The sequence below is a fragment of the Natator depressus genome, chromosome 1 (genome assembly GCF_965152275.1).
Source record: "Natator depressus isolate rNatDep1 chromosome 1, rNatDep2.hap1, whole genome shotgun sequence".
NCBI classification, from domain to species: domain Eukaryota; kingdom Metazoa; phylum Chordata; order Testudines; family Cheloniidae; genus Natator; species Natator depressus.
This window is the reverse complement of record NC_134234.1, coordinates 26,568,594-26,594,959: the sequence shown is the minus strand read 5'-3', so window position 1 is coordinate 26,594,959 and position 26,366 is coordinate 26,568,594. Positions and strand designations below refer to the sequence as shown.

General features: G+C 42.3%; 1 protein-coding gene across 6 annotated transcripts in view; it reads right to left on the bottom strand.

Moving 5' to 3' along the window:
* FAT3 (FAT atypical cadherin 3) overlaps nt 1-26,366 on the bottom strand; it is a 558,201-nt gene that overhangs the window by 154,912 nt on the left and 376,923 nt on the right. For all 6 annotated transcript variants that reach the window (XM_074956538.1, XM_074956570.1, XM_074956563.1 and 3 more), the window contains exon 5: nt 390-704. In XM_074956538.1, coding sequence (XP_074812639.1) covers nt 390-704 — 315 coding nt within the window. The remainder of the gene's footprint in view (nt 1-389; nt 705-26,366) is intronic.

The following is a 26,366-nucleotide window of genomic DNA, read 5'->3' as shown; positions in this document are numbered from 1 at the left end:
ATACCGATATAACTGTCTCCACACAAGGGGGTTGTATTGTTTTAACTGAAGTGGTAGAGTTACAGCGGTACAACTATTGTGTGCGTAGACAAGCCCTCGGTCTACATTTTTTCCCTGTGCATTGGAAAGACAACTGATGTTTTGAAGATCGACCATTTGAACAACCTGAGAAGAACCCATTATGTGCTATAGCATGAAAACATTCAGGGTAAAAAGAGCTTTTTCTTTATCTATAGTTATGTATGAAGACTGGATCTCTTAATGGGTTAAGGTTTTACATATAACTCCTAAATTAGGGAAAACTATGTGATATTATTTATACTAACTTTAAAAAAAATATTCTTGAAATCTGAAATGGTGTGTGCTTATTCTGGTTAATGAATCCTTACTGTTAAGATGTCATAATTCCCTGCTGTGAATTGCTTTCTGGAAGAAACCATCCCGGTTTTAGGGTCAATAAAAAATTTCCCATCATCATTTCCATCCACGATGCTGTAGGAAATTTCTGCATTCGGTCCTTCATCTTTGTCAAACGCAAAAGCTCTGTAGATTGGCTCCCCTCTTTTCTTGCGGTCTCTTTCAGGCAACTTGATCTGATAGACTTTCTCTGGAAACTGAGGCTTGTTATCATTTTCATCCAGAACTTGAACCACCACCCAAACAGTAGATTGCTTGGGAGAGACGCCTCCATCTGTGACCGTCACCTGGATCAAAATATATTTTTATATATATATGAAGAATTATGGAATCTAAATCTAATGAAACTTTGTAAATGGGCGGAATGAGCCACATGGAAAAATAACTCTTTGGTAGTCAGCAAGGTCTTCCCTTTAAGGAGTAATGTTTATAACAAGAAATCTAACAAGTTCATATAAGTAAAAAGAGAGAACACAGAAAAATCTCCAGCTGGGGGTTCAACTCAGAACCTAGAGCCCCAGGTGTAGAAATCTATTACTTTTTCCAAAACATATTCTCCTGCCTCTCTCTCTCAAACAGCCCCTGAGCAGTGATGCCAAAAGAGATGGAAACGGAATTGGAAATAACCAATTGCTCACCAGGGGATCATGTGGTACCTTTGCACCACTGCATTTTTAAAAAATTTTTTTTAGAAGTTTCCTGATTCATACATGGAAGAAGAGATGTGATTTCTTTATAGCACTGATGACAAATTTAACACATTTCTTCTTAAATTCTGAAAGGATGGCTGTCATTTTTTCATTCATTACCCAGAATCTGACAGCTCATTAATCCCATGATTTGTATGGCTGCAATGGAAACAGAGATACATATATCAACAGAACAGAACCAGAGACATGCTTAGTAAAAATTCCTGGTGCATTGTGTAAACTATACAGCGAGCTGACAGTAATAAATAAGCACTGCAATCTGAGGGAAAAAAGAGTTAATTAGGAAGCTGGCAGAGACTTAAAACAGAATTTACTAATAATTTTAATTATGAAATATTGTGAAAATGTGATGATCCAAAATCAGCAAGAACTTGAGAGACTCAGTAATACTCTTTAAAAAAAAAAATCAATCAATATACATTTCAAGCTTTCCCCCCATCTTTCAAGTACAATTTTAACAAGTTAAGTAATAAGGCAGAAAGAGACTTCTGCTTGCATGAAAGAAGCTTGGATTCGCTTTCAATTAAATTTGCTAACATGCCAATTCCCACAGTAGCAATTTTGGATGGCGGTCAGCCAAAAATATTACATACTTTCTAGTCTGGCTGGGCTGACCATTGACAGCGACAGCTCTGCTGGTTAACTGCTCAGTGGGTTATTTTTGTCTAAATGTCTCTTTATTTCCTCCTTACAAAACGAAGTCCCATCTCCCAATCCGCAAAGAAAGCTAAATGGTTCTGGAAATCTTATCCCCTGGCATTGTTCACTCCCTGCAATTAGAAACCGCGATTTAGAGTAAATGCTGAAGTGGTCTTGCGATCAGCAGCAGAAGTACAGCATTTTCTAGGAAGGAGTCAAGCTGTTTTTTCCCCCTGGCCTGTTTTTAACCACACTTTTTAAAACTAAAACCATGGAAAGTGCTGGACTGACAGCTGTGGAGACTCAACCCCTCTCTTTACAGACAACAACTGTTATGGCAGCAGGCACCAGCAATGTAAGATTGCCCACATCATCCAATCACTCATCTGGGATGAGGGACCTGCTCTAGGAGTGCATCAGTCTTGGGTGTCTCTCTTGAGAGACTGTCAACCTGGGTGCCAATTAGTACTGGTTGGGATTGCAGTCTCGTGATGCGCACACTTGTCTGCTGAGAACTGGACTGAGACCAGCATTGTATTTCTCACAAGCCACTAAACCACCATCTGTCAGTACTGGAGCAACCGGCAACCTAGAGATGAAAGACTCATTGCTCACTGCCGATGAGCTCAGTCAAACAGTTCCTTGTCACTGCACTTTTAAAAATATTATTTATCATTTTTAAAAGGCTGCTTGAGTGGTAGCTGATCTGCCTCTCCCATCTTGTGAAGTTAACACCTCTGGAAGTAGCAGTTGCTTCACTCAATAAACCCATGAATGCTAGATCATTTGTAAACAGAAAGCACTACCCCCAATCTATCATTAGCATAAAAAAGTAAGAAAAAATCTACCACCTTTAAGGATGATCCCACCGCACCTTTGCTTTTTGCTGCAGAGCAAGACAGGCAGTCAGCAGGAGCACAAGTTAAAGAAATCCTATTCCAGGACTTCTGCTTTTATCTCTATTATCTATCTTATAATAGAGATAAAATAATCAATAATACTGGCAGTACAGCAAGGATGTAGCATACCAAAATAAAATGAGCCATGCTGATTTCAACACCAATCAAAATACAATGCAATGCTGTTTATTATTTCTATAATGTCCCTAATACACAGAAAATGCCAGAGTGAGAGGGAAAATACTGGTGTTTGCATAATGAAATATGACACTATTACCAGGGAAAGATACATCTTCCAAACTTCCAGAGGAACACTGTGAACAATGGAGAATAGAAATAAAAATATTATAGGTGGGGCTGATAGCACAGCCACTTTAAGATCACTTGATATTTCTATTATTAGATCCTGTTTTCACTGCTTATGACTTTGCCAAACTTTAATTGTTTGGGCTGAAGTTTTCCATTTCAGGTGTCTGCCTCAATTTGGGGCGGTTGTTGTTGCTGTATTTATTTATTTATTGAAGATTTCAGCCAAAATGGCCCAGCACTTTCTGAGAATCATAGAATATCAGGGTTGGAAGGGACCTCAGGAGGTCATTGAGTCCAACCTCCTGCTCAAAGCAGGACCTAATCCCCAACTAAATCATCCCAGCCAGGGCTTTGTCAAACCTGACCTTAGAAACCGCTAAGGAAGGAGATTCCACCACCTCCCCGTTCCACTGCTTCACCACCCTCTTAGTGAAAAAGTTTTTCCTAATATCCAACCTAAACCTCCCCCACTGCAACTTTAGACCATTACTCCTTGTTCTATCATCTGGTACCACTGAGAACAGTCTAGAGCCATCCTCTTTGGAACCCCCTTTCGGGTAGTTGAAAGCAGCTATCAAATCCCCCCTCATTCTTCTCTTCTAGAGACTAAATAATCCCAGTTCCCTCAGCCTCTTCTCATAATTCCTGTGCTCCAGCCCCCTAATCATTTTTGTTGCCCTCCGCTGGACTCTTTCCAATTTTTCCACATCCTTCTTGTAGTGTGGGGCCCAAAACTGGACACCATACTCCAGATGAGGCCTCACCAATGCCGAATAGAGGGGAATGATCACGTCCCTCAATCTGCTGGAATGCTCCTATTTATACAGCCCAAAATGCTGTTAGCCTTCTTGGCAACAAGGGCACGCTGTTGACTCATATCCAGCTTCTTGTTGACTGTAACCCCTAGGTCCTTTTCCGCAGAACTGCTGCCTAGCCACTCGGTCCCTAATCTGTAGCAGTGCATGGGATTCTTCCGTCCTAAGTACAGGACTCTGCACTTTGTCCTTGTTGAACCTCATCAGATTTCTTTTGGCCCAATCCTCTAATTTGTCTTGGTCCCTCTGTATCCTATCCCTATCCTCCAGTGTTGTATGTAGAACAAGGCTAGGGGAAAATGTTGTTTTGCCCACGTGAAAAAATTCTGGGGACTTTTTCTGAGAGATGCTCTGGTGCCCCAGGCTTTGGAGCAGGGATGTGACATTTGGCAGAGGGGCAGCCTTTGCATCAGGGATGGGCCTTTGGCTGGCCCCATGAAAATCCGCCCGAATTCGGCCAAGTTTATTAGTCTCTGAAAATCAAATCTCGCACATGCTCAGTAGAGACTTCGATTTTCGCAGCTAAATACCCGGGCAGCTTGGGGCTGAACGTGACTTTTCCTGTAACTGCAGCAGGTTGTGACGGGGGTCAAGGCACCTGAACTGAGCGCAAATCTCTCCTCTGCTCTCAATACCCCCGATGCCTGGGCAACCTTATTTTGCCCACCTTGTGCATATGTATTACCATGTAGTCTTTAAATTGCATGATCATATCCTGTTTTTCCATGGGATCACTGGCACCATTCATCACATAGGATGGGCCTTCTCTGAAGATGGATCAGGGCTGTGTAATGAAGAAGGTCGTTTGTAGGACCCCGACTCATTTGTTGCAGAAGTTGGAAGGTCTGTAGTGAGTGAGGCAGGGGATTGCAGGAGGACGACAAAAAACATGGTTAAAGCAGTTGAATGCTGGCCTGGAGAACTGGATTCTATCTCTGCCTTTGCCACTGGGTTCCCACGTGATGCTCGGCAGGTCACTTAATCCAAACTTTTTATAAATGGTAATTAATTGTGTGCTCCTCATTTTCTGGGTGACTGACTAGAGACCCTGGGGACTGATCTGCAGAAGCACTGAGCCACTGAAGTCAATAGGAGCTGTGCTTTGAACATGTGAAGTGCTATATCATCAGGATCTATGCATTTCCTTTTGACTTTAATCTCTCCGTGCCTCAGTTCCTCTCTGCAAAATGGGGATGATAATACCCCCTCATCTCACAGAGGTATTGTAAAAATAAATTCATTAATATTTTTGAGGAACTCAGGTTATATAATGATAAGCCCCTCCAGAAAGACCATGAGGAAATAAGTGAGTCTGTCTTCAGAACAGGGTTTGAGTAGCCTGCAATAAACAAGGCATGGGGCCACACATTGAACAATAAGGAGAGAACAAAGTGCTGAATAGCTGCTTGTTATGCTCCAGTCTGCACTGAACTAGACAGGGGTCCTGGGGGAAAAATAATTGAATAAGATCACGTAATCTAAGGCTATCAGAAACGCATATGCAAAAGGGGGTGGAATGCTGGCATTTTCTAACTTTTCAGAGCTTGACTTTGCAACCTGCTAATGTTCTTTTAATGTTTTTTTGTGCACACAGATAGATCTAGATACAGATGAAGGTGCCCTTTTACCAGACAGCAGTGATTTTGGGGCCAATTCTGTTTTGGAGTTGATACAGGATCCAAGTTTTTCCTCTCATTCCCTTTTTGCTTTTTTTTTTTTTTTTTTTTTCATTAAGTGAATTTTCTAGTTCCTTAAATTTACAAAACTAGCTTCTCCTATTAGGAAGGCATTGGTTCAAGCTATACTGTTAAAAGCATATTGTTATTGCTTCTCAAAGGTGAATTAAAATCCTTTGTTTTACTCTTTACTGACTGAATTCAGTCTCCAAACTTGGAAAAAAACCTTTTCAAAGTAGAACTGAATTTTCTATGGATTTTTTGCTGTAAAATATTCTGTAACTCTGTAAAGAAAACCTTTTAGAATACTCCCTTTCTGAATTCTGGAATTCTTTTCCAGAGATTTTTTTTTTAAGTCCATCTAACATAAGAGCCAGATGAACCACGGGCTTCAAATTTTACTCATGTGGAGCAAGGTGTAGATCTGGGATCCATCACATTTCTAGAATACCTTGGACACTGTCTACATAGTGGGACATATAATAAATAAATTTAAAAGTTATTTCTAAAATGTGTCAAACCAAATTTATGCGGCCAATGGCAGCTGACAGATATGACAAATTACGAAGAATGCCCCCCAGCCCCGCTATTGTGTCAAGTGGATGCTCAAGAATTGAATTATTTATATAGCACCCGTGATCGAGAAGAAAACCCCCATTACACCTTATGTTTTCAGTATTTTCTTAATGATGAGTGCTAAGAGTTCCTCACGCTCATCTTTAAGAAAATGTTGATAACATAAACTGAGTGTAATCGGAGTCTTCTTCACCACCATGGGGCTATAAATATATTAATTTTTGTTAACCCAATTTCTGGAACATCAATGGAATAACAAATATATTCAATGATTCAAATATACGTCAATAACAACTGAATGGTTACATCTAGTAGTGTTAATTAAATAACAGAAATTAATACATTAATAACATTCAAAGCAACCAATATCATAAATTTTTGCTTTAATCCTGAAGTTTGTCAATTCTGCTCTAAAATTGTACACCCTGGAGGAGAAAGCTTTACATTTAAGTGTCTTCTGGGTAACACAAGCTTTTCAAATTGCCAGGCTGCAGCTTCACTTGAAAAGCTCTGAGTGTCAGACAGAGGAAGCTGAAGTGTTAGTTAAAGCTTTATCTCTCAGGCATGTAAATTAAAAAAATCCAAAACCCAACAACCAGAGATTGGATTATTTTACTGAACTGCTATTCCACTCCCTGGATAGCCCTTTTCTCCACTCCACTGGCCTATCTCCAGCCCTGGATTGTCAGATCCCACATTTAAAATAGATTAAAATAAAAGAGAAAAAACAAAATGACTTTCAAAATCCCCCCCGCAACTTTGCAAGTTTAAAGTTGCTCAGACATATTCCCATACAACACAAATTCTGAATAGCATGGAAACAAAAAGATATCTCAACTATCACCCAACACAACACCAATCTCCAAGCACTAGCTCATTTACATCAGGACATTCCAACATGTTACACTAACCTCTCTAATGTACTCACTTTCAATTCAACATTACTACAATCCTCAGTGCAAACATCAAACAGTTAAAAATCACACTGCAAGGTAGTAAGGAGATCCCCTCACAAACCCCAGAAAAATCCTCTGCAATTTTCTTGGAAATACAGAAATCTCTTGAAGTTCTCTTCAATTTTAAAATGACCTTCAATCAAGGCTGTGCTGAGATATACTAGTTCATAGGAAAATTTAATTTATCCAAGCTTATCTGAAAATTTCCTTTCTTTGAGTAACAAGGTCCATAGCTTGGTTAAAATGGGTACTTCAGCCAGCTTGCAGCTTGGGAGAGGAACCAGACCTATCAGTCACTGGCAGCAGAAGAATGCCCTGCCTCCTGGAATAGCATAATTCAAATCTACTTTCCTAAATTACAGATTGTGTTCTTCAATATACCCTGAAGGAACAAATTCTCCTACTGCAGAGTATGGTAAATCCCATGTAATGGCAACAAACTCAAAGTCATGGATGTCAATTTCCACTGCTATTCTGGATGATCGGTTTTGTCTCCAGGATGAGCCACATCTGTCCACCTTATTACTCAACTAAAGGAAATTTTCACATAAGCACGGATAAATTTTCCTATTCTTCATTACACCTATCCATTACAATGGGATTTTTATAGTAATGCACTTCCAGTGTGTGAAGCAGGTTCATCCTTTAATTACGGACATCCAAAAAAAGGTTTATTTTATATAAGTTGCTCCTCTGTCTTCCTGTGGGCACTAAGGTGTGGAGAAGACTTCTGCCAAAAGAAAGAAAATGGCATCTGCTAACACTGGATGACCAATATACAGAATTTGGTGAACTAATGGATATCTACCAGACCTCAAAACAGGAGATATGCCTACTCTGCCCTGAGAATGCTAGTGCCCCTAACAACTGGACTTGCTGCTTAACTGAAGGAGGACTATTTCCTGAATTTGCTTAGGAAATGAACTCTATGGCCATTGTAAGAATGACTGATCTGAATTAAAATTACAATAATGGTCTCATTAGAGAAAGCTCCCCAATGGAAATAAAAAACTCATCTGATTGGAGAACATAGCAAATAGGAGGCCTACATGTTTGTTTTGTCAGTTTGCTGCAATCTGAGTGTTTTCATGCTCAAAAGAGGGAGCTGAGAGGATACCTGCCTGGACCTGGCTGCCTAAAAAGGGTCCATATGATGAGGAGCCCATTCCTTCAACTAAAAATCTCCGTCTGTTAGAAATGCCGACTCCCTGACCACCAAGAAAAATAGCCACAGGTATCTTTGGTAGCAATACTAGGTTCAATTTTGATTGGTGCACACTGAGAACTGAGCAGACTGGTTCTTCCAGATATAGATTGCTGTCCCTCTCGACCCTCTATAGCCAGCTGTTGGGAAGAAAGTGGCAAGGCAGGGCATTCTGCAGCAAAATCTGGAAGCAATCACCAGGACATTAGGGCATGGAGACCCATATTGGTAGCTGGGGATGAAAGTCCAATACCTTCCCAATCTTTTAGGATTTGGCAGGAAATCCCTATCACTCTATTGCACGTTCCCAGGGTCTGTGATGAGGTATACATAGCTACAGCTGTCTAAGGCCATTACAGATCTCCTAATGGAACCTATTTGAACCTGTAACTCTCATTTGGAATTCCCTAAGGAGGAAGAGTTCCCCTTGTGAAGGTGTGTGCGTACACATGCCTAGAGGTATCCGAGCGTCTATGGACTGGTCCTTTGTGCATTGATCTGTCATGTTGACTCTATAAGGGTAATCAGGGGAATGCAGCACTGATGACTATCCCCCAGGCTGCGCTCCATGGAAGTGAGCAGAGGAACCGGGTGCTAGATTATCTGTCCTGCTGCACTCAGTGAGGGTGACCAGGGGAAACAGTGGTGATTTTATTATTAATTTATTTCCCCCTTGAGAGTTTGTCCCCATAATCCTGCTTTGGAAGGCAGAATAAAACTGGGCTCTGAGACAGCTCTGAAAATACTTCAAGTGGCTGGCGTCTCCTTGTCCTCAGAGAGGCTTGGGCGTGTCTCCTCTCCCCCACATAGAATCGTAGGACTCGAAAGGTATGGCCCGCTACTGGCTCTCTCTGAAGGAAGGTTCAGCCTGGGTCTCAAGGATGGGCTTCCCAGAAGCTCTACCCCTCTCTAGTGCATGGGATCCATATGGGTCAGACGGGTCTGTGTTTCCCATTGTGGTCTCAGCCTGGGATATCAGCACGGATCCCCCATGGGGAGAGGGGCTGCTACAGAAGTGGCAGCAAGGAGAGAAAGGGGGTCCCAACGGCCCCTCATCAAACTCTCTGGCATTGGCAGCGTCTCTGCTGCATTTAGTGCCCTCCATCTGCAATCCAGGGGAAAGTGGAGGGGAGGAAGCAGCTGAGTTCCACAGTCAGAGGCAAGGCTGCTGGCATGGGCTAGAGGGTCTCAGGTGCAATCTTCTTCAGGCAGAGATTTCAGAGTAACAGCCGTGTTAGTCTGTATTTGCAAAAAGAAAAGGAGTACTTGTGGCACCTTAGAGACTAACCAATTTATTTGAGTATGAGCTTTCGTGAGTTACAGCTCACTTCATCGGATGCATACTGTGGAAACTGCAGAAGACATTATATACACAGAGACCATGAAACAATACCTCCTCCCACCCCACTCTCCTGCTGGTAATAGCTTATCTAAAGTGATCATCAAGTTGGGCCATTTCCAGCACAAATCCAGGTTTTCTCACCCTCCGCCCCCCCCCCACACAAACTCACTCTCCTGCTGGTAATAGCCCATCCAAAATGACCACTCTCTTCACATTACCAGCAGGAGAGTGAGTTTGGGGGGGGGGGGGGCGGAGGGTGAGAAAACCTGGATTTGTGCTGGAAATGGCCCAACCTGATGATCACTTTAGATAAGCTATTACCAGCCGGAGAGTGGGGTGGGAGGAGGTATTGTTTCATGGTCTCTGTGTATATAATGTCTTCTGCAGTTTCCACAGTATGCATCCGATGAAGTGAGCTGTAGCTCACGAAAGCTCATGCTCAAATAAATTGGTTAGTCTCTAAGGTGCCACAAGTACTCCTTTTCTTTTTTCAGGCAGAGAGGGGCTGATTATCCTGGAGCCAGTTTTTTTCCAATCCTTCCTAGCTCCTTTCCTGCCAGGGATGGGGAAGCTGAGGTGACCCCACCCAGACTGGGCTGTGAAGGAAACTGCATTCTACAGGGGTGGTAGCAGGAGGCTCAATCCTTTCCTTTGGCATCTCTGGCTTTCTGGGTCCAGCTCGCTCCCTGAAGCCTGCAGGGGCACCCGTTGCTACCAACACCTCAGACAAGGAAGCAGAGCTGAGGGGATTGTCTGCCCAAAATCAAATGAAGCCACAGGATAGGGCTGGGCATTAGCTAGACAGTAGTCAACGGAACTGTTAGCCTAAAAAACTGAAGTAACGTTTGGAATTTCCCTCTGCAGCAGGGAGGTCTGGCTGAGCTGCCAGCCACTGTGGAGGCAGAAAAAAATGGAGAGGAGTTCAAGAGGCAGGGCATTCCCCACCTGCCACTGACTGCCTGGCGTGGTTCTGCCTCCAAGCTGCAAGCACACTGAAGTATCCATTGGAACGGATCTGTGGACATTAGCATGAAGAAGAAAGATAAAGATTCTGAAGGCAGAAGCATTGCAAGAAAAAGACAAAGACGGTGAAATACAACATGTAGTTATACTCCAGAGAAAGACAGCAATAGTGGCTACATTGTTCCAGAGGTTTCATTTAAAACAATACCCAGAATCCTTAGTGGCAATAGCATAAACACAGTCAAATTGCTCTTCTGAGTTAGTGTGTGTGGAAGGTATGGTTATTGTATGATCTCAGTGAAAAATAAACTGAGTGCTTTAGGGAACTCTACGATAATAATTTTTGTAAAATGTGTGATTTACTATACTAAATTTAGGATGTATTGATACAAATCAACACACAATAGATCTGAGAGATCTTGGAAGTAAAACAGACATGAGGTGGGCAGCTGTTTAGATCATTTAATCTAATGCAAATTCCTGAAAAACACAAATGACTCCAACGCTTATTGTAGAAAAGACTGCCAGTTATAGCAATGAGACTCATCCCTGCTTCTCTCCCATTGGAGAACTGTTAATCTGGTAGTCTTATGTTTTCAATCATGAAAATTAATCACTCACTTTGGCCAGATATGATAAATGAGTAATTTACAATTCAGTTTTAACAACAATCTGTTAAAGACACAAACACTCGAGGTAGCTGATTAGAAAAGCCACTGATTTCAGGCCACATTCAAGCTGGAAAATGAGCACAACAATTTAATATTCAAAACTAAAGATTAAATTGTCAGGAAGTTTCAAGGCCTTAACAACGAGTATTGCTAACAACAAGTTTCAGAACATTTACTAAGAAAAAAGCTTTTGTTATTGAAAAAAGTGAAAATAGTTATTGGCTTGGAAATAAGCATTCCCCTGCTGTATTTTCAATCCAAGCATTACAGGACTGTATTAAGAAAAGTCTTGATGTTTTTGAATCAAGACTGGATGCCTTTCTGGAATATATGCTTTAGCTGAAAACAAGTTATTGGGCTCAGCACTGGAGTAACTTGGTGAAATTCTCTGACCTATGCTATACAGGAAGTCAGAGTAGGCGACCAGGACGTAACCACTCAAAGCAGCACCAGATCCTGCCATAACAACAGATTCAAAACTGATGATCAACACCCCTAACACACCTTTCAAGATCAACAGGGCCTACACATGCCTATCACAACATGGGGTATATCTCATCCAGTGCCTCAACAACTATTTGGGTGAAACAAGACAATCGCTATACTCTTGAAATGAACTCAAAAAGAAAAATGATAGAAGATAAAAACACCACATCACTCATGGACAAACACTTTCCACAAAATGATCACTCTATATCTGACACCTCAGTCCTCATCCTCAAAGGAAACCTGCACACCTACAAAAGATGAGCCTGGGTTAGGGTTGCCAACCCTCCAGGATTCTCCTGGAGACTCCAGGGATTAAAAATGAATCTTTAATTCAAGATTATGTCATGTGATGAAAGCTCCAGGAATATGTCCAACCAAAACTGGCGACCCTAGCAGTGCTTAAGTTCATAACTTTGCTAGACAAAAATCATGACTCTGTAGAGCAGTGGTTCTCAACCTGTGGGCCTCATGCGCCCCAATTAGCATACAGCTGCAACCCAGCTCTGCGCTAAAGAAAATTTCAGAATTTGTCCCTCTGTTCTGGCAGGGGGCGGGGCTGGCAGACAGGGAGACAGGATCTGGCAGCCTGCTGGAGCGCTCCTGCCAGCAGGGAGCTGGTGGGTGCTGCAGGAGGGGCAGGGTGCGGGAGAGTGGGTCTCTGGGCAGGTTTGTGGGGAGAGCGAGTGCTCTGGGCAGTGGGGGGGGGGGGGGGGAAATGTGCGGGACACTGGGAACTAGGGGTTTGTGGGAGTGCTGCAGCACCCCAGGTTTTAGGCTGCCGGGCCCTGTGCGGCCAGACTCGGGTCCTGGCTACCAGCTGCCTGGCCCCGTGCAGAGGGTGTGGCTGCCCTGCACTGCAGGCTGTGGTTGCCTGGCCTCCTGGCCTGCTCCTGGCCCCGCTCTGTGGAGGGAGTCTCTGGGCATAGGGGACTGTGCATGTGTGTGGGGGGGAGGGCGTTGTAGTTCTCAATCTGCGGCCCACATAACACATTGTGGGCCATATATGCAGCCCACAGTGATAAACAGGTTGAGAACCATGGCTATAGAAATACTGATTTTGTGTCTCATTACAACAATCAGTGGCCCAGGAACCACCCTTTGTCCTGTGACTGCAGAAGTGTTAATTGCCCACTTGATCTTCAATGGTCTCTTGCAACATATGTAAACTCCTAACAATCCGTTCCACCTTATATTTAGCTGTGACACTCTGATTATCTTTCCCAGACCTGAAGAAGAGCTCTGTGTAGCTCAAAAAGCTTGTCTCTTTCACCAACAGAAGTTGGTCCAATAAAAGATCTTACCTCACCTGCCTTGTCTTTCTCATATCCTGGGATGATTATAGCTACAGCACAACTTCAAACAAAAGTTAAATACATTCATTTATTTTATTGACCCAGCTGTTTGAAAGTCTAAAAAGCAAACAAGGGGAATAAATAGTGAAAAGAAAATTATATTTACATTTTAGTTGTAATAATCTAAGTTATTAATAGTAAGACAGGCAAGGATTTTTTGATTATATAAAAAATTTTACAGTGTCCCTTTAAAAATAAAATACAGTCCCCCATAGACACCAGTTCAGAGGTTCAATATACTTGGAGACACTATCAATCTTTGTGTACTAAGTTATATTTATGGCACTCTGGAATGGATAAGTGTAAAGCCTCAAAGAAAGAGATATTACTCCATTAACTTCTCATGACAGCACAGCAGTCTGCTACATGTCAAAAGACAATCCCACCTATCATCTCTCATTTGCTATTAAGCTGCCAACGCTCGCCCATGATGCCAGACTCCACTGTCCATTTGTGGAGTTTTCAAAAATGCACCTCCATGCTTTCTCCCAGCCTGCCCCACATGCGTGGTCGGCACTCCATGTAAACCTCCAGAAAGCTAATATTCTCCTTCAAATCCTACCTCAAAACTCTTCTTTGCCATGCTGCCTGCATAAAATGTGACAGTGGTTAGGTTGCTATTGTGCCGGGACCACTGCCTATCATGCTGACCTAGAATGTCTTGTTGTTTCCTTGTACCCCTCCATCTGTCTATATCCATCTGTTGTCTCGTCTTGTACTTAGAGTGTAAATTCCTTGGGGCAGGGGCTGTCTTTTTGTTCTGTGTCTGTACAGTGCCTAGCACAGTGGGGTCCTGATCCATGACTAGGACTCGTAGGCTCTAATAGTAATATAAATGAAATATAAATTAGGTGCCCAGGCTCCCTAAGCAACACATGGGGACAGTTAGGTGCATAAGAATGCAATTCACAAATGCCAAGCTGGGAGCTCCCTCAACTAGCCAATAGGAAATGCTGAGGAGAAGGATGCAGCCTAAGCCCTGCCCCTCAAAGGGAGCTAGGTCAATCCAGTCTGGAGAGAGGTACTTCCCTGCACTCTGGATTCACAGCTATGAATGCTCTCCTGGAATTAGGCACCTAAGCCAACCCAGACCTTTCTCAATGGAAAACTAACAAGGAACAGGAGGAGGTGGTGCCCCTCTTATACCCTACAGCCCAGTGATTAGAGCACTAACCCAGAATGTGAGAGATCTGGGTTCAAATCATCCCTCTGCCTGCTGTGGAGCCGGAACTTGAACTCAGGTCTCCCATCTCCCAGTGGACTCTGGGTCATGGGTGTGTGCTCCCCCTCTCCTGTTGAAGCTGTTCTGTTTTGTACAAAATACTTAAATGGTCATTGGCCAGACAGAGAGTGAGACTGACTCTATGGTCCAAGGGCTAGGGTGCCCACCTGGGATACACAGCTTCCAGTCCCTGCTCCAGTGAATAATTATTTATACAAACTTCACAAGGTTTTTTTGACCTTTTCATGATCTCTTATACTATTTCAATGAAGAAATGTTCAGGGTTTACCCACCTATGTTAAGTGCAAAGGTTGCCTGCAGTCCAGTAGTTCCTTTCCTAACGTACCTAATGGACGGTTTCAGAGTAGCAGCCATGTTAGTCTGTATCCGCAAAAAAAAAAAGGAGGACTTGTGGCACCTTAGAGACTAACAAATTAGAGCATAAGCTTTCGTGAGCTACAGCCCTATCTACTTTAGCCATTTGTGATTCTTCCTTCTCTCAGGCTGAGGAAGACTTGTGATCAAATATTGATATTGACAGCTGTTCTTCCATATCCTTGCCTAGCTCCACTTTTGCAGGTTCCAGTCTCCTTCAAAACTCTTATCTCTAAACTTCAGAAAATAGAGTGGCTCCCAGCCTGACAGCTCTTAAAGTCCTCATGCCTGCCCGCAGAGAGGTATGCATCAACTACTAAGCTCTTCACATTACCTTTCTCTTAGGAGATTCATCTACCCTTCATTTTCTATTCATAAAACTTGCTTGATTCCAATCTTCACTATCAGCAGGAACTAAACACCTTTTTCAAAGTTTCCTTAAAATTATGATGATTGCTATTCAATTCTAATCTCTTCCCTGTCACATAGGCTAGCCCAATCTCTCCAATCACATGAGCTATTGAGAACAATTCTGCCATGAACAAAGACGTAAGATTTTAGTACCACTGTGATGGAGTGTTCATGGCACATTAGTCCTGGAAGGGTTAACAGAAGCAAGAAAGGCCAATTAGCCAGAGGCTGCACCTGGCGAGGAAGTAGGATGCAATGAGGCTTAATTAGGGATGAAGCTCACCGAAGCAGAAACAGGCAGGGTTTCTATAAAGCCAGGAAGCTACAGTCACAGTCCCTGATATAAGTGAGGAGAGTAGGAGCCTGTAATAGGAGTGCAGGAAGCAGTCCAGGGAAGGAGCAGTAAGGGCTGAGAGAGCAGACCTGAACTGCTCTTCTAGGGCCCCAGGACTGGAAGCCAGTGTAGAGGGTGGGCCCAGCTTCCCCTACAAGCCACTGTGGGAGTGGCGCAGGCAGTGGAGATATAGACTGCCTCAGACTGTGTGGAGAGACACTCTGGTGAGACTCCAGAAGGGGAGGATGATGGGGAGTTGGCCGGAGGACTATGCCACGAAGGAGAAGTGCTGCAGCTTCTTCCCAGCCAGAGAGGGGCCGCAGAGCGAGACAGCAGGCTGAGCAACTGCTGGATGGGGCGTGGACACTGGTGAACTAATTTTCCAGGTGTGCCACGAGGAGGTGCCAGAGCAGTGTAGAAAGCAATGCCCTGTCCCAACCGCTACCAACAAATTGCCCGAGCAGTACCCAACCTTTTGCAGTTTGTTTTATGCTTTAACTGTCTCCAGACAGGCTGTGTTCAAAATACGATTCAACTTACCAGACACTAAAAAATTAATCAACAACAGAAGTGGTACATCATGTCCTAGCTACAGTCTGCAGACCTACCATTTTTTACTATGGCTCCTCCAAGCTAAGCAGGGTTGGTGTAGGTCAGCTCTTCTACGGGAAACTTCCCAGGACTGTACTGATGATTTAATATGTAGCACTCTTCCCTCTGGATCATAATAAGCCAATGTCACTGCCTGGTGTTAGCATGTGCTGTAATGCTGAATGTGCTGTCTCTCAGATAAGACATAATACAGATGTCCCGGGCTCCACTTTCTTTAAACTGCTCCTGGCATTTATCGAAAGATGTGCGGTGTTTATTGTATTATACTGGCCATACCCCAAACTGGATAAATATATTCTGCCCACCTAAATTCCCACTTCTGTTGCACCTGGATAACAGCCATTCTACCCAAAACTATAGTGTAGTACTGCACTTAACAGTTGCCAAGTCTCATTTCAGAAGTAGCTGCATTCTAATAGTGGATGATGCAACCTTGTGTGTTGTTCTGTTATGGACTCGCAGACATTTAAATTAAGCTTTTAAAGTTTTATGTAAAAAAAAAAAAGTAAAAAAAGATCTGCAAAATAAAAAGACTTCTTACTAACAGACAAATTACAGGTAGAAAAGATCTATTAGGTCATTAGTCCATTCCCAGGAGAGGCCAGAATTATCACCTCTAACTCCAGTTACCTCTCGTTGTCTGTGTCCTAACTGATGCAGAGTTGTGCCACCACACTTGGGAGACTATTCCAAAACCTACAGCATCCAATCCTCAGGAAGTTTTCCCTGATATTAAGCTTATTCCCTTTCTCAATTGTATCCCATCACTTTTAATTAATATTAGTTGAGAGGAATGACGGAAAATCCCTAAACATAATCTACACTGTTCTGGATCTTCATACTAACTGGTGGTCAATTTTACTAGTTAATTTCAGAATCAGCCTGGGGCTGGTAGTGGACAGAACCCAAAATTCCCTTCAGATGCTGCTTTTGGAGAAGTTTTTATCTTCATGATTTATTCTTTTTTCTCCTTTAAAGTTCAGTTATCAGTCTTGAAAACCCAGCCTGGGAAATGAAAACCAAATTGTGTCTTTTTTGGCTCACCTATTGTGACCAGCACAAAGATTCTGCATTCGGAACTCCAATAACAATTCTGTTGATGCCAGGATAAAAGCCCGTTAGTTTTTTTTTTCCATAGGTGCATTGGGTCTTCAGTTCTCACCTGAAGTAGCGAAACCGTATTTTCCCATCAAAGTAAGTTGATGTGGCTCTGAATACATTTAGGGACTGATTCGTTGTTGCCCTGAACTGTGTGTAGTCATTTTATTTTAATTTTTATCTGAACAGCCCAGATATGGTAAGATGTATGGGCTGCTAGTAATATACAGCGAGAGGCAAGCAAGCATTCCCCTGCTGAACCAAGTGCATGTTGCCCAGTGAACCGCATTTATTGCAATCTGCTCAGTGGAGAAATATATCAGACGTGAAATTCTAGCCCTTTGAAGTCAGTGGAATTTTTCCCATTGACTTCAATGGGGCTAGGATTTCATCCCTAGTGCTTAATAACTTTACTTGAGCCCACGTACTGCCTTTGCCTAACCTTGGGCTCCATGCTGCACAGTATACAATATAAGAACCTGCAGGATCCAGGCCTTTGCCTAAAGGAAGGGGTACAAAAGATGCATGCAACTGTCTGGATACAGCAATAAATATTGGAGCAGGTAAGGAAAAACATAACATTTTTACCCCAAGAAAAATGTGTCCCCTTTTTGTTGAAGAAAATTAGCTATTTCTTATATACAATATCAGTGATTTGTGTTTAAAATCAGCCATTCCTGCTGGCTCATTCTTCCCTCATATAGGCACCATCTCACAAACAGTTATGCGTGTGAGTGACTTTTAGCATGTGTGCAGTCTCATACTACTTACAGACAGAAACATGTAGAATCAGGGTTGTGGGGTTTGTTTGTTTGTTTTCGGGGCTTATCTAATACAGGCAATACTGTCCTAAAGCCTTAAAATTCCAAGTGTCTTTGAAGAGATTTCATGTCCTGAAGTTCCCTGAAGGTCACTGAGTTCCCATAAAAAAGGTTCAGGAGATGATGACTATATATACTCTACAGTGCACAGAGCTCAAGAACGGCATCTTTATAAACCTGAAAAATAAAAAAGAACGACACTCCTTTCCAGCAGGAGATGTGGAATTTTAAGAGGACAGATCCGTAAATCTTTTGATTTTTCTTAATCCCATTATTCTTGCGCACCATACTTCTATAGTGGGTTTTTTTATTATTATTTTTGCAAGGATCAGTGACACTTAGGTAGTGCATAGGTACTGTACTAGCCCTCTGGAGACAGGTGAAATAAACCCATAGTGATGAAAATACCCATTAAATCCCTGCCCACTGATGCCAATGGAGCAGGATCAAGTCCTTCCTGTCTATAGTTATACTGGTTCACTTCCATGCAATCGAGGTATTTAAATTCTCAGTAGGCATCTGTCTTTGTCTGACTTCACTAAATCAGGACTTTTTAAATATGGAGCAAATAATTCCATTTTGGGACATTAGCAACTTGATAAAGTGCTCAAGCATCAAACCTATAATTTATGAAGTCACTATAACCCCTTGATGGAATTAGATAGTCTCATCATCTACCTGTTATTCTATAGTATACCAATAGGAGAAACTGGTGCCACATGAGAGACCAGAGGGAGGATAGTCAGAGAGAAAGATCAGCCAAAGTGAGTGATAATTGGATTCCAAAAGTCACAAAACATGGCTGAAGTATAAGGAGTATCATTCCATGTAAATGTCTCCCTATTGTGAAATGAAAGTTAAGAGCAGAGCCAGTCATTTACATGTAGCACTGATTTATAGAAGGAGATCTGAGGGCCCCGGTGAGCAGCATCCCCATTAACTTTTTAGTACTAGGGTTTAGTGCTATTGGTAAAATGAGTGGATCTTAGAACGATGAACAGGAATGTCCGACTGAGACAACTTCATAATGCTATTAGCCTTTTGAAAGACTGTCCTCTAGCAAATGTGATCCCGGGGACAATAAAACACTGCATGAGAGAGCGTGCCTAATTTGATAATGTGGGACTGACTCAAGGGAGAAGAATCAGAATTTACCTTGACTCATTTTATGGGCATCAATTAGTTCTTAAAAGGATGGAGAGAGAGAATGGTCAGTGGCAGAATTAATTCTTCTGAAACAATTTTGTGGATTTTTTAGCATGATAGATTACAGAAGCCAACTTTCCAGCTGAGAATCTTCCTGACACAGGGCAAGTCTCTGATAGGACAACTGTGCCCCGGCCATGCCCTGGGCAGCAATCCCCATCGCTAGGTATTCGGGTCAGAGGCAGGAGGTGCTATGGCAAAGTTCTATTATCCTCCACTGGAACATGGGCCCATGAAGCACCCTACGTGAGCGACACAACAGAGCTTCCTAGCAGCAGCTCTAAATGGTGTCAGGGCTGGGGCTGGCCTTCAGAATCAAGGAGCAGTAACTGGCTCCCTGTTCCCTCATCCCACTTGCTGTGGCAAGTAGAGCTCTGGCACAAGAGTATCATAAAACACACTGGCAAATCTCTGTGTCTGCAAAGCTATTACTTGAGTGTGTAAAATCAGAAGCCAACGTGACACCCTCTTTCAAAAAGAGGCCTTAATCCATTGATTATTGACCTGATAGAATATTTAAATCTCATTAAGAAACTATTGAATAAAAATCCAGAGTGAGTTTAAGTGATCTGCAGCAAGGGAGATCAAGGTCAGATATTAGGGGAAAAAAATTAAATTTCTAACTAGATGGATAGTTAAGCAGTGGAATAGGTTACCAAGGGAGGTTGTGGAATCCCTCTCATTGGAGGGATTTAAGAACTGGCTGGACAAACACCTGGTCTAAATATACTTGGTCCTGTGTCAGCATGGGGGAATGGGCAGACTCGGTGACATCTTGAGGTCCCTTCCAGCTCTACATTTCTATCATTTTATGAATATTCATATTTCACTGCTCATGCATGGTGAGTTCCTGTGCTAAAAATCCTTGGGAAACAGTGCTGAAATCTGCATTTTAAATCAGCCATTTAAACATCCCAAGGCAAGCCTATATTCTGGAAAGTCTAAAAGCAGAGATAAGCCCAAATGACAAAGTTTGGATGTAGACTTGTGATATTGCCAAGATTAAAGAATTAAGATACAGTGTTACAGTTGCCATCTCCACAACTACATGTGTTTAAACCACTCCCTTCGGAAACAAACACAAATCTTTTTGGTTACAGAGCTCAAAGAAACTTGTCTTTTTTAGTCCTTTCTTCTCACCCCACCCCTCAGAAACAGACCTTTCACTTGATACTTTCACACAAAGTTAGATTGTACAGGAAATGGATGCCTGGGGATAAGAAATTAAAGCAAATTTGATTTTATTATTTTTTAAATTTCAGTCCCTTGCTCAGACTTGGCATCTCAGCCTGGAGTGAATTTGTATAGTCAAGTTATATCAAGAGGCTTATAACAGAAATGTTGAAAGATCCTTAACTATCGCAAGACTGGGTAAATGCCACTGGCGTATGCAGAGAAGACACACCATGGCTTGGCTTTGGATATTGCATTTAATTCCACGAAGAAACGGTTACATTCAAAACTCACAACACTGTGGGGAGTTTGTTGCTTGTGATTTGCCCACGATCAGAGGTGCAACAATGGGGCAAAGAGTCCGGGGGGCCGGGGCCAGACTCCTCCCCCCATCCCTTGGCTGGCTCTGAACAGAAACACAGCAGCTGCCACCTCCCTTCCTGGCCATGCTGAAGAAAGCAAAAAGGGGCAGCCTCGCAGCTAGGGGATCCTGCTTCCCCACCTAAGGGCGGAGCCCTGGCTGGAGTCCTAGTGCTGTAGGCTGGCATGGGAGGCCCCAGCACTTCCCTAAGCCCCCTATCCCAGGTGGGGCTGTAGCAGGGAGAGGGTGTCTGGAGCCTGGATTCCAGGGTTTTCCATGGGGATCCAGGGTGCTGGGAGCCTATGGTGCTGAGCCCTGCCCTGGCTCTGCATTCAGCATGTCCCAGCATTTCCTTCTCTGGCAATAGCCCCACAAACCTGCCTGCATCTTGCTCTGCCCTCTGTGAGCCATGTGCCAAGCCAAGCCAAGCCCTCAGGCCAGCGAGCCCCACACTGTCTTCTCCACTAGGACAGGCACCCTACTGGAGAGGGGTCCTCTCCCTGGACACCATCCTTTGGAAAAATTCTGATCACATCTCTGCCCAAGACAACAGGGTATTTGGAGTTGATGGTGATGGAGGAGAGAGCACTAACACCAGTTAATACTTTTAACCCTCCGGTTTTATATTTTGGGCTACTCTTTCATCCTGAAGAAGAGCAAATTAATCCTGAAGCTTTGAGTATCTCCCTCAATGAACAAATTTTATCAGGGAACTCATGCCATACTCCACTTTTTAATGCACCACAGAATAAAACACAACTCCCCTCAGCTAAAGAGTACACAATCCCAAAGATGCTTATTAGTGGGAATTATTATTTGTAGGTCGTTTTTGAAATGAATAAAGCCAAGATTTTAAAAAATGGTTGCCAAGCACATACCACATTTTTAGTTACTACATGTTTGTTTGTTGTTTGTTTCTTTAAAACTTGAAAATACCTGTTTTGGCAAAACAGGCTAGAAGCTCATTTACTCATATGATGGTTTTAAAATTATCTGAAAAAGATGGAGAAGGAAATAGAATCCATGGGAAAAATACATATGTTCAAGACTATGGAAGAAAGTATTAAAATGCTTATTGGTATATTAATTAAAGATAAAATGCTGTTTCTGTAGAAAAGAACAAGTACAGAACAACTGTACTAGAACAAGGTTTTTAACGTTCACATCTTAGATTTTCCTGTATTATTTGAGGGAAATAAACTGATTAATTCTGTGATGATATTTTGCAAATAATTGACTATGATAATACACCCCGTCAAATATTTTGTGTTCCAAATAAGAGGGTTGCTTTTTTTTTTTTTGCCAAAACCTTCCATAAAACCCACTCCACAACTAATATTGTAGCATTTTCAACATCTGTAGAAAGATCATGAGAGATTTTCAAACAGCAATATTATGTTTCAAAAGGAAGAGACTTATCTACTTCTTGACAACTCAAAAGTCTTCTGGCTAGGAGAAAGAAATTATTTGTTTTTTTTGAGGGTAGATTTCATAGCACTTGATGCTTTAGGGCTTCTGTACTTTCTGTCTAAGTTATATCTCAGGAAAGGCCCCACTTTAGTCTATGATTATGATCAAGCTAAAGATTTTTTTATCCATTCTGATGATGAATAACAATGTCAATGAATTAGATACCAAAGATGAATTAACCTACAAATTTAAATTTTTTTTTAATCTCTCAAGTCTCTAGTGTACCACTGTTTTAGAGATAATCCATTATGTCGGAGACAGCAAGGCAACAGGATTCTTATACCTTAGGGTAATAAGTTTAGAGAGAAAAAATATTTGTGTCTAGTATATTTATTAAACTGTGATTCCCAACATGATTAGAGGTCTTCTTATACCCAAGATTCTAGTAAATACTTTAATTGTGTCATGTTACAAATTATGCTCACTACCAGATTCTTGTCAGTGAAAGGTGCATTTCTTTGACATGATACATTATTTTTTTTAAATTGAGAGAAAAATAAATCCTGTAGGATGCCAGGGTTTTTTGTGACATTCTACCCTTTCATGTATGTCTTGTCTATCTCTACTTATCTAATAGAAAGTGGGCTGAGAGGCTGTAATTTTGTAAGATAAAAGAGCAGATAAGTAGGGAGAGGCTTAGCTGTGAAAGGGCTCACCTAACAATTGTAATGGAGAAGAGGGAGATTAAGAAAAGGGCTGTCATGTTTATAATGATGGGTCAGGAAGAGGATCCTAATAGCGCTATGGCATAGAACTGAGGAGAGGGAGGTGGGCATCAGAATGGATAGAAAGGAGGAGATTTCGGCAGACAGTCAAGATGGGAAATGACGAGGGCTTAGATGACAGTTTTGGCAACCAAAACAGAAACAAAAGCCCAGATCTTAGGGAGGATCTTAGAAGAAGATTTGGAGGTGGCCTGTACATGTGGGTCTACTGAGAGAGCAGGGTCAAAGATGACTCCAGGTTATGGGCTTAAGTGACTAGGACGATGTTGTCAGCACTGATGGAGACAAGAGGGAAGGGAGACACTTGGGAGGAATGGCAATGATTTAGGTTTTTGCCATGGTAAGCTGAAGTATATGATGCGACATTCAGGAGGAGACAGCAGGGAGACAGTTGACATGCAGGACTGGATGGAGAGAGGAAGGTCAGTGGCAGAGAGGTACATTTGTGAGCTATTGGAGAAGAGGCACTGGATCAAAGACAGAGTCCCATGGGACACCCAGAAGATGTGGGACAGAGAAGAAGTATCCTGCATGAAAAAAAACTGTGGAAAAAAAGAGCAAAGAGTTTTGAGGGGACCCAGAAGAGGACAGAATTGCAAAAGCCAAAAGGAGATTTCAAGGGGGAGGATATGATCAGTGGAGTCAACAGCAGTCAAGGAGGCTCTGGCTGGAGGCAGAGGTTGAGACTGAACTATGCAGAGGTCACTTGAGGCTTTGGGGAGAGTTGTTTCACTAGAGTAGAAGGCAGAAAGCAGAAAGGATCAAGGATGGCACTGAAGGAGAGAAATGTGAGACAACAGTTGTCAATATCACATGCAGTGGGTTTAGAGGTGAGGTGGAGAAGGGAAGCATGTGGTACATGGAGAGGAAGGTGGTGTTTTTGTAGTGTCTGGGATGTCAATGTACCACTCTTTACAAGAACTAAATTAACTTTTTAAAACAATCAAAATTATACCTATACACTAACAGCTCACACAGGAAAAAGTGTTCCCAAGTAAGAGTGAAGCCAAACTACTCACAGGGAAGACAGTGGTCTCCCATGCTGTACAGGAGGCGAAAAGGAGATGGGGAATGTAAGCAGTGGCCATCTTTGCTAAGGGTAGCCTGTAGCCTCAGGGGATGTCTACACTTGCCATTTGAAGTGGAAAAAGTCCCTTTTTTGCCCAAAAACCATGGGAGCATCTATACTTGCCAATGACTTGCCCCGCGCCCCCCCACCCACCTCCATGAGAGGTATATAGCTCTTACTGGTGATGCTTTTGTGGTGATGTGCAGATGAAAATACGTTCTTCCTGTTTACACAGCTTTTAGCCTCCGGAGAATATCCCACAGTGCCTAGGTGACCACGCTAGCCAGCAGCTCGGCTGCTCTGTTGCCAGGTAAACAGACATCCTCCCCACTCCCTGTAAAGCCCCGGGAACTTTGAAACCCCCTTTCCTGTTTTCTTGGCAAGTGCTCACTTATCTGACCAGGTGACAATGCCTGCTCTACGGAGCAAACGATCCCCTGCTTGGAGCAATGCAGAGCTCCTGGAGCTGATCAGTGTTTGGGGGAGAAGAGGCTGTGCAGGGACCCAGGATGCCCCGCGATCACCCTCCACCCCATTCCCACAAGACCCATTGTCAAACTGGAGAGAGCTGAACTGTGGGACAGCTATCCTAGAGCGCTGCTCTCATGGGTGATGGAAGTGTTTCTAATGTAAACACTCTCTGACACCTGAGGAATTAAGTGAGTACACAAACCAGAGCTTTACTTTCACTGGTTCCCTATCACTGGTGAAACTTACAGCACAAAAACTCTGCAAGTGTAGACATACCCTCACTCTCTCTAAGAACAAAGAGCGTGACCATTCTGAAAGAAGGAAATTCTTTGTGTGGTTCTCTGAAGGGAAACATCAGTGAGAACATTATCCTTCAGTAATTGATGAGGGAGAAACCTTCAGTTCTAAAGGATATTAAGGTGGGAAATGAAAATTAAACCTAAAAAAATCTTCACAAAAGATATCCATTCTACCAGATTTATTCAAGATTCATCTCTCTGCCAATTTCTGGATAGACTGAAAAGGCTTGAGCCAAAATCAGGAAAAGAAAAGGCTTGATGCTGAGTGCTACAATTCTTAAAGGACCTCTTTTAAAATTAATTTTAACTAATCAATAATTTTACTTGTAAATTCTCAGAAAATGGATTCTGTAATCAACAAGTAAGTGTTCTAATTTTCGGGAGAATACAGTGTATTTCTCATACATAACAAGGAAGCTGTATCCCTGCTTTAAGTGCAAAACTCACCTCAACCTTAACTATGAAGCTGCAGTTGGAAACCTCCACAATGAGTGTATGTTCTGTATATGTATTACACACAGTCACAAATTAGGAATCCATGGAAGCTGTTAGTTACTGTAAATGATGCAAAAACATGACACAGGACTAAAGCAGATATCCTTCAGATAACACAAAGATTCTGTACATCCAGATAGATTCAAATTATGTGAAAGATTCCCTGCCATTTCTGTAGAAGATTAAAACACTGGTACATTTATAAAAACAAGTGTGAAGATTTAGTAAACCAAGATGTCCTCCACAATGACTTTTTGTTTAGTAAAGCATGGAGCGTGGCAAGAGGCTCTGGAGGAGACATAGTAAGGGGATAAATCAAACCAGCGTGAGCCTCGTGGGTGGGCTCCAATCAATAAAACAGAATGACACATCTTCAGAAAAGTACAACAAAGTAAAAACCTATGAACCCTGAACTAATCTCTGAGCTAATTCATCAAAAGGAAAGCTACAGCAGACAGAACTCCAGAATTATGACAGAGAATAAGATATAAATGAACTACAGAATTTGCCTACACAAACTTACTGCCAAGAAAAGGTTTAAAACAGGAAGAGGGATGGAAAATCATTATAGCATGTTCCTTTTTATTTCATCATGCATTTAACAAACTTCTAATAGCCTAATTTTCATAAGAACACAATAATGTTGGGTGTTTTAACAACAAAACATCCATCCATTCTGTTTACGCTAAGGTAATGCCCATCATCTCCTAGCTCTCCAAACACAAGGGATGACATAGGACTTGTCCATGCTAGGATAAAAGGTATATTTTTAAAAATGTGTTAGTGAACGCATTTTAACGGACCCATTTTACAACCCTATCATAGCCAGCTGGCCAAGATAAACCCAAAAGGGGAATCTAGGCTACAGCACAATCGACTAATATGTCTGTGAAATACAACTTGCTCTGTCTAGCTAAATCATGTTAACTGATATGGTTTAAAAACCGCACCTTTTCTCCTACTGTGGACAAGCCCACAGTCACTGAGGAGAAGAGTGTGTGATCTCTCAAAATATATATCAGAAATAAAAATGGGAATGCTGCAGGTTCCTAACTCACACCATGGTAAATCAGGAATAACAGAGCTCAATGGAGTTAAAACTGGCCTAAGTAGACCAGTGTTAATCAGAAAATTAGGTCGCGTGAGAATATTACCATGACATAATGATAAATGTGAGTTGTCCTTAACTACAGTGACTGCAATGCT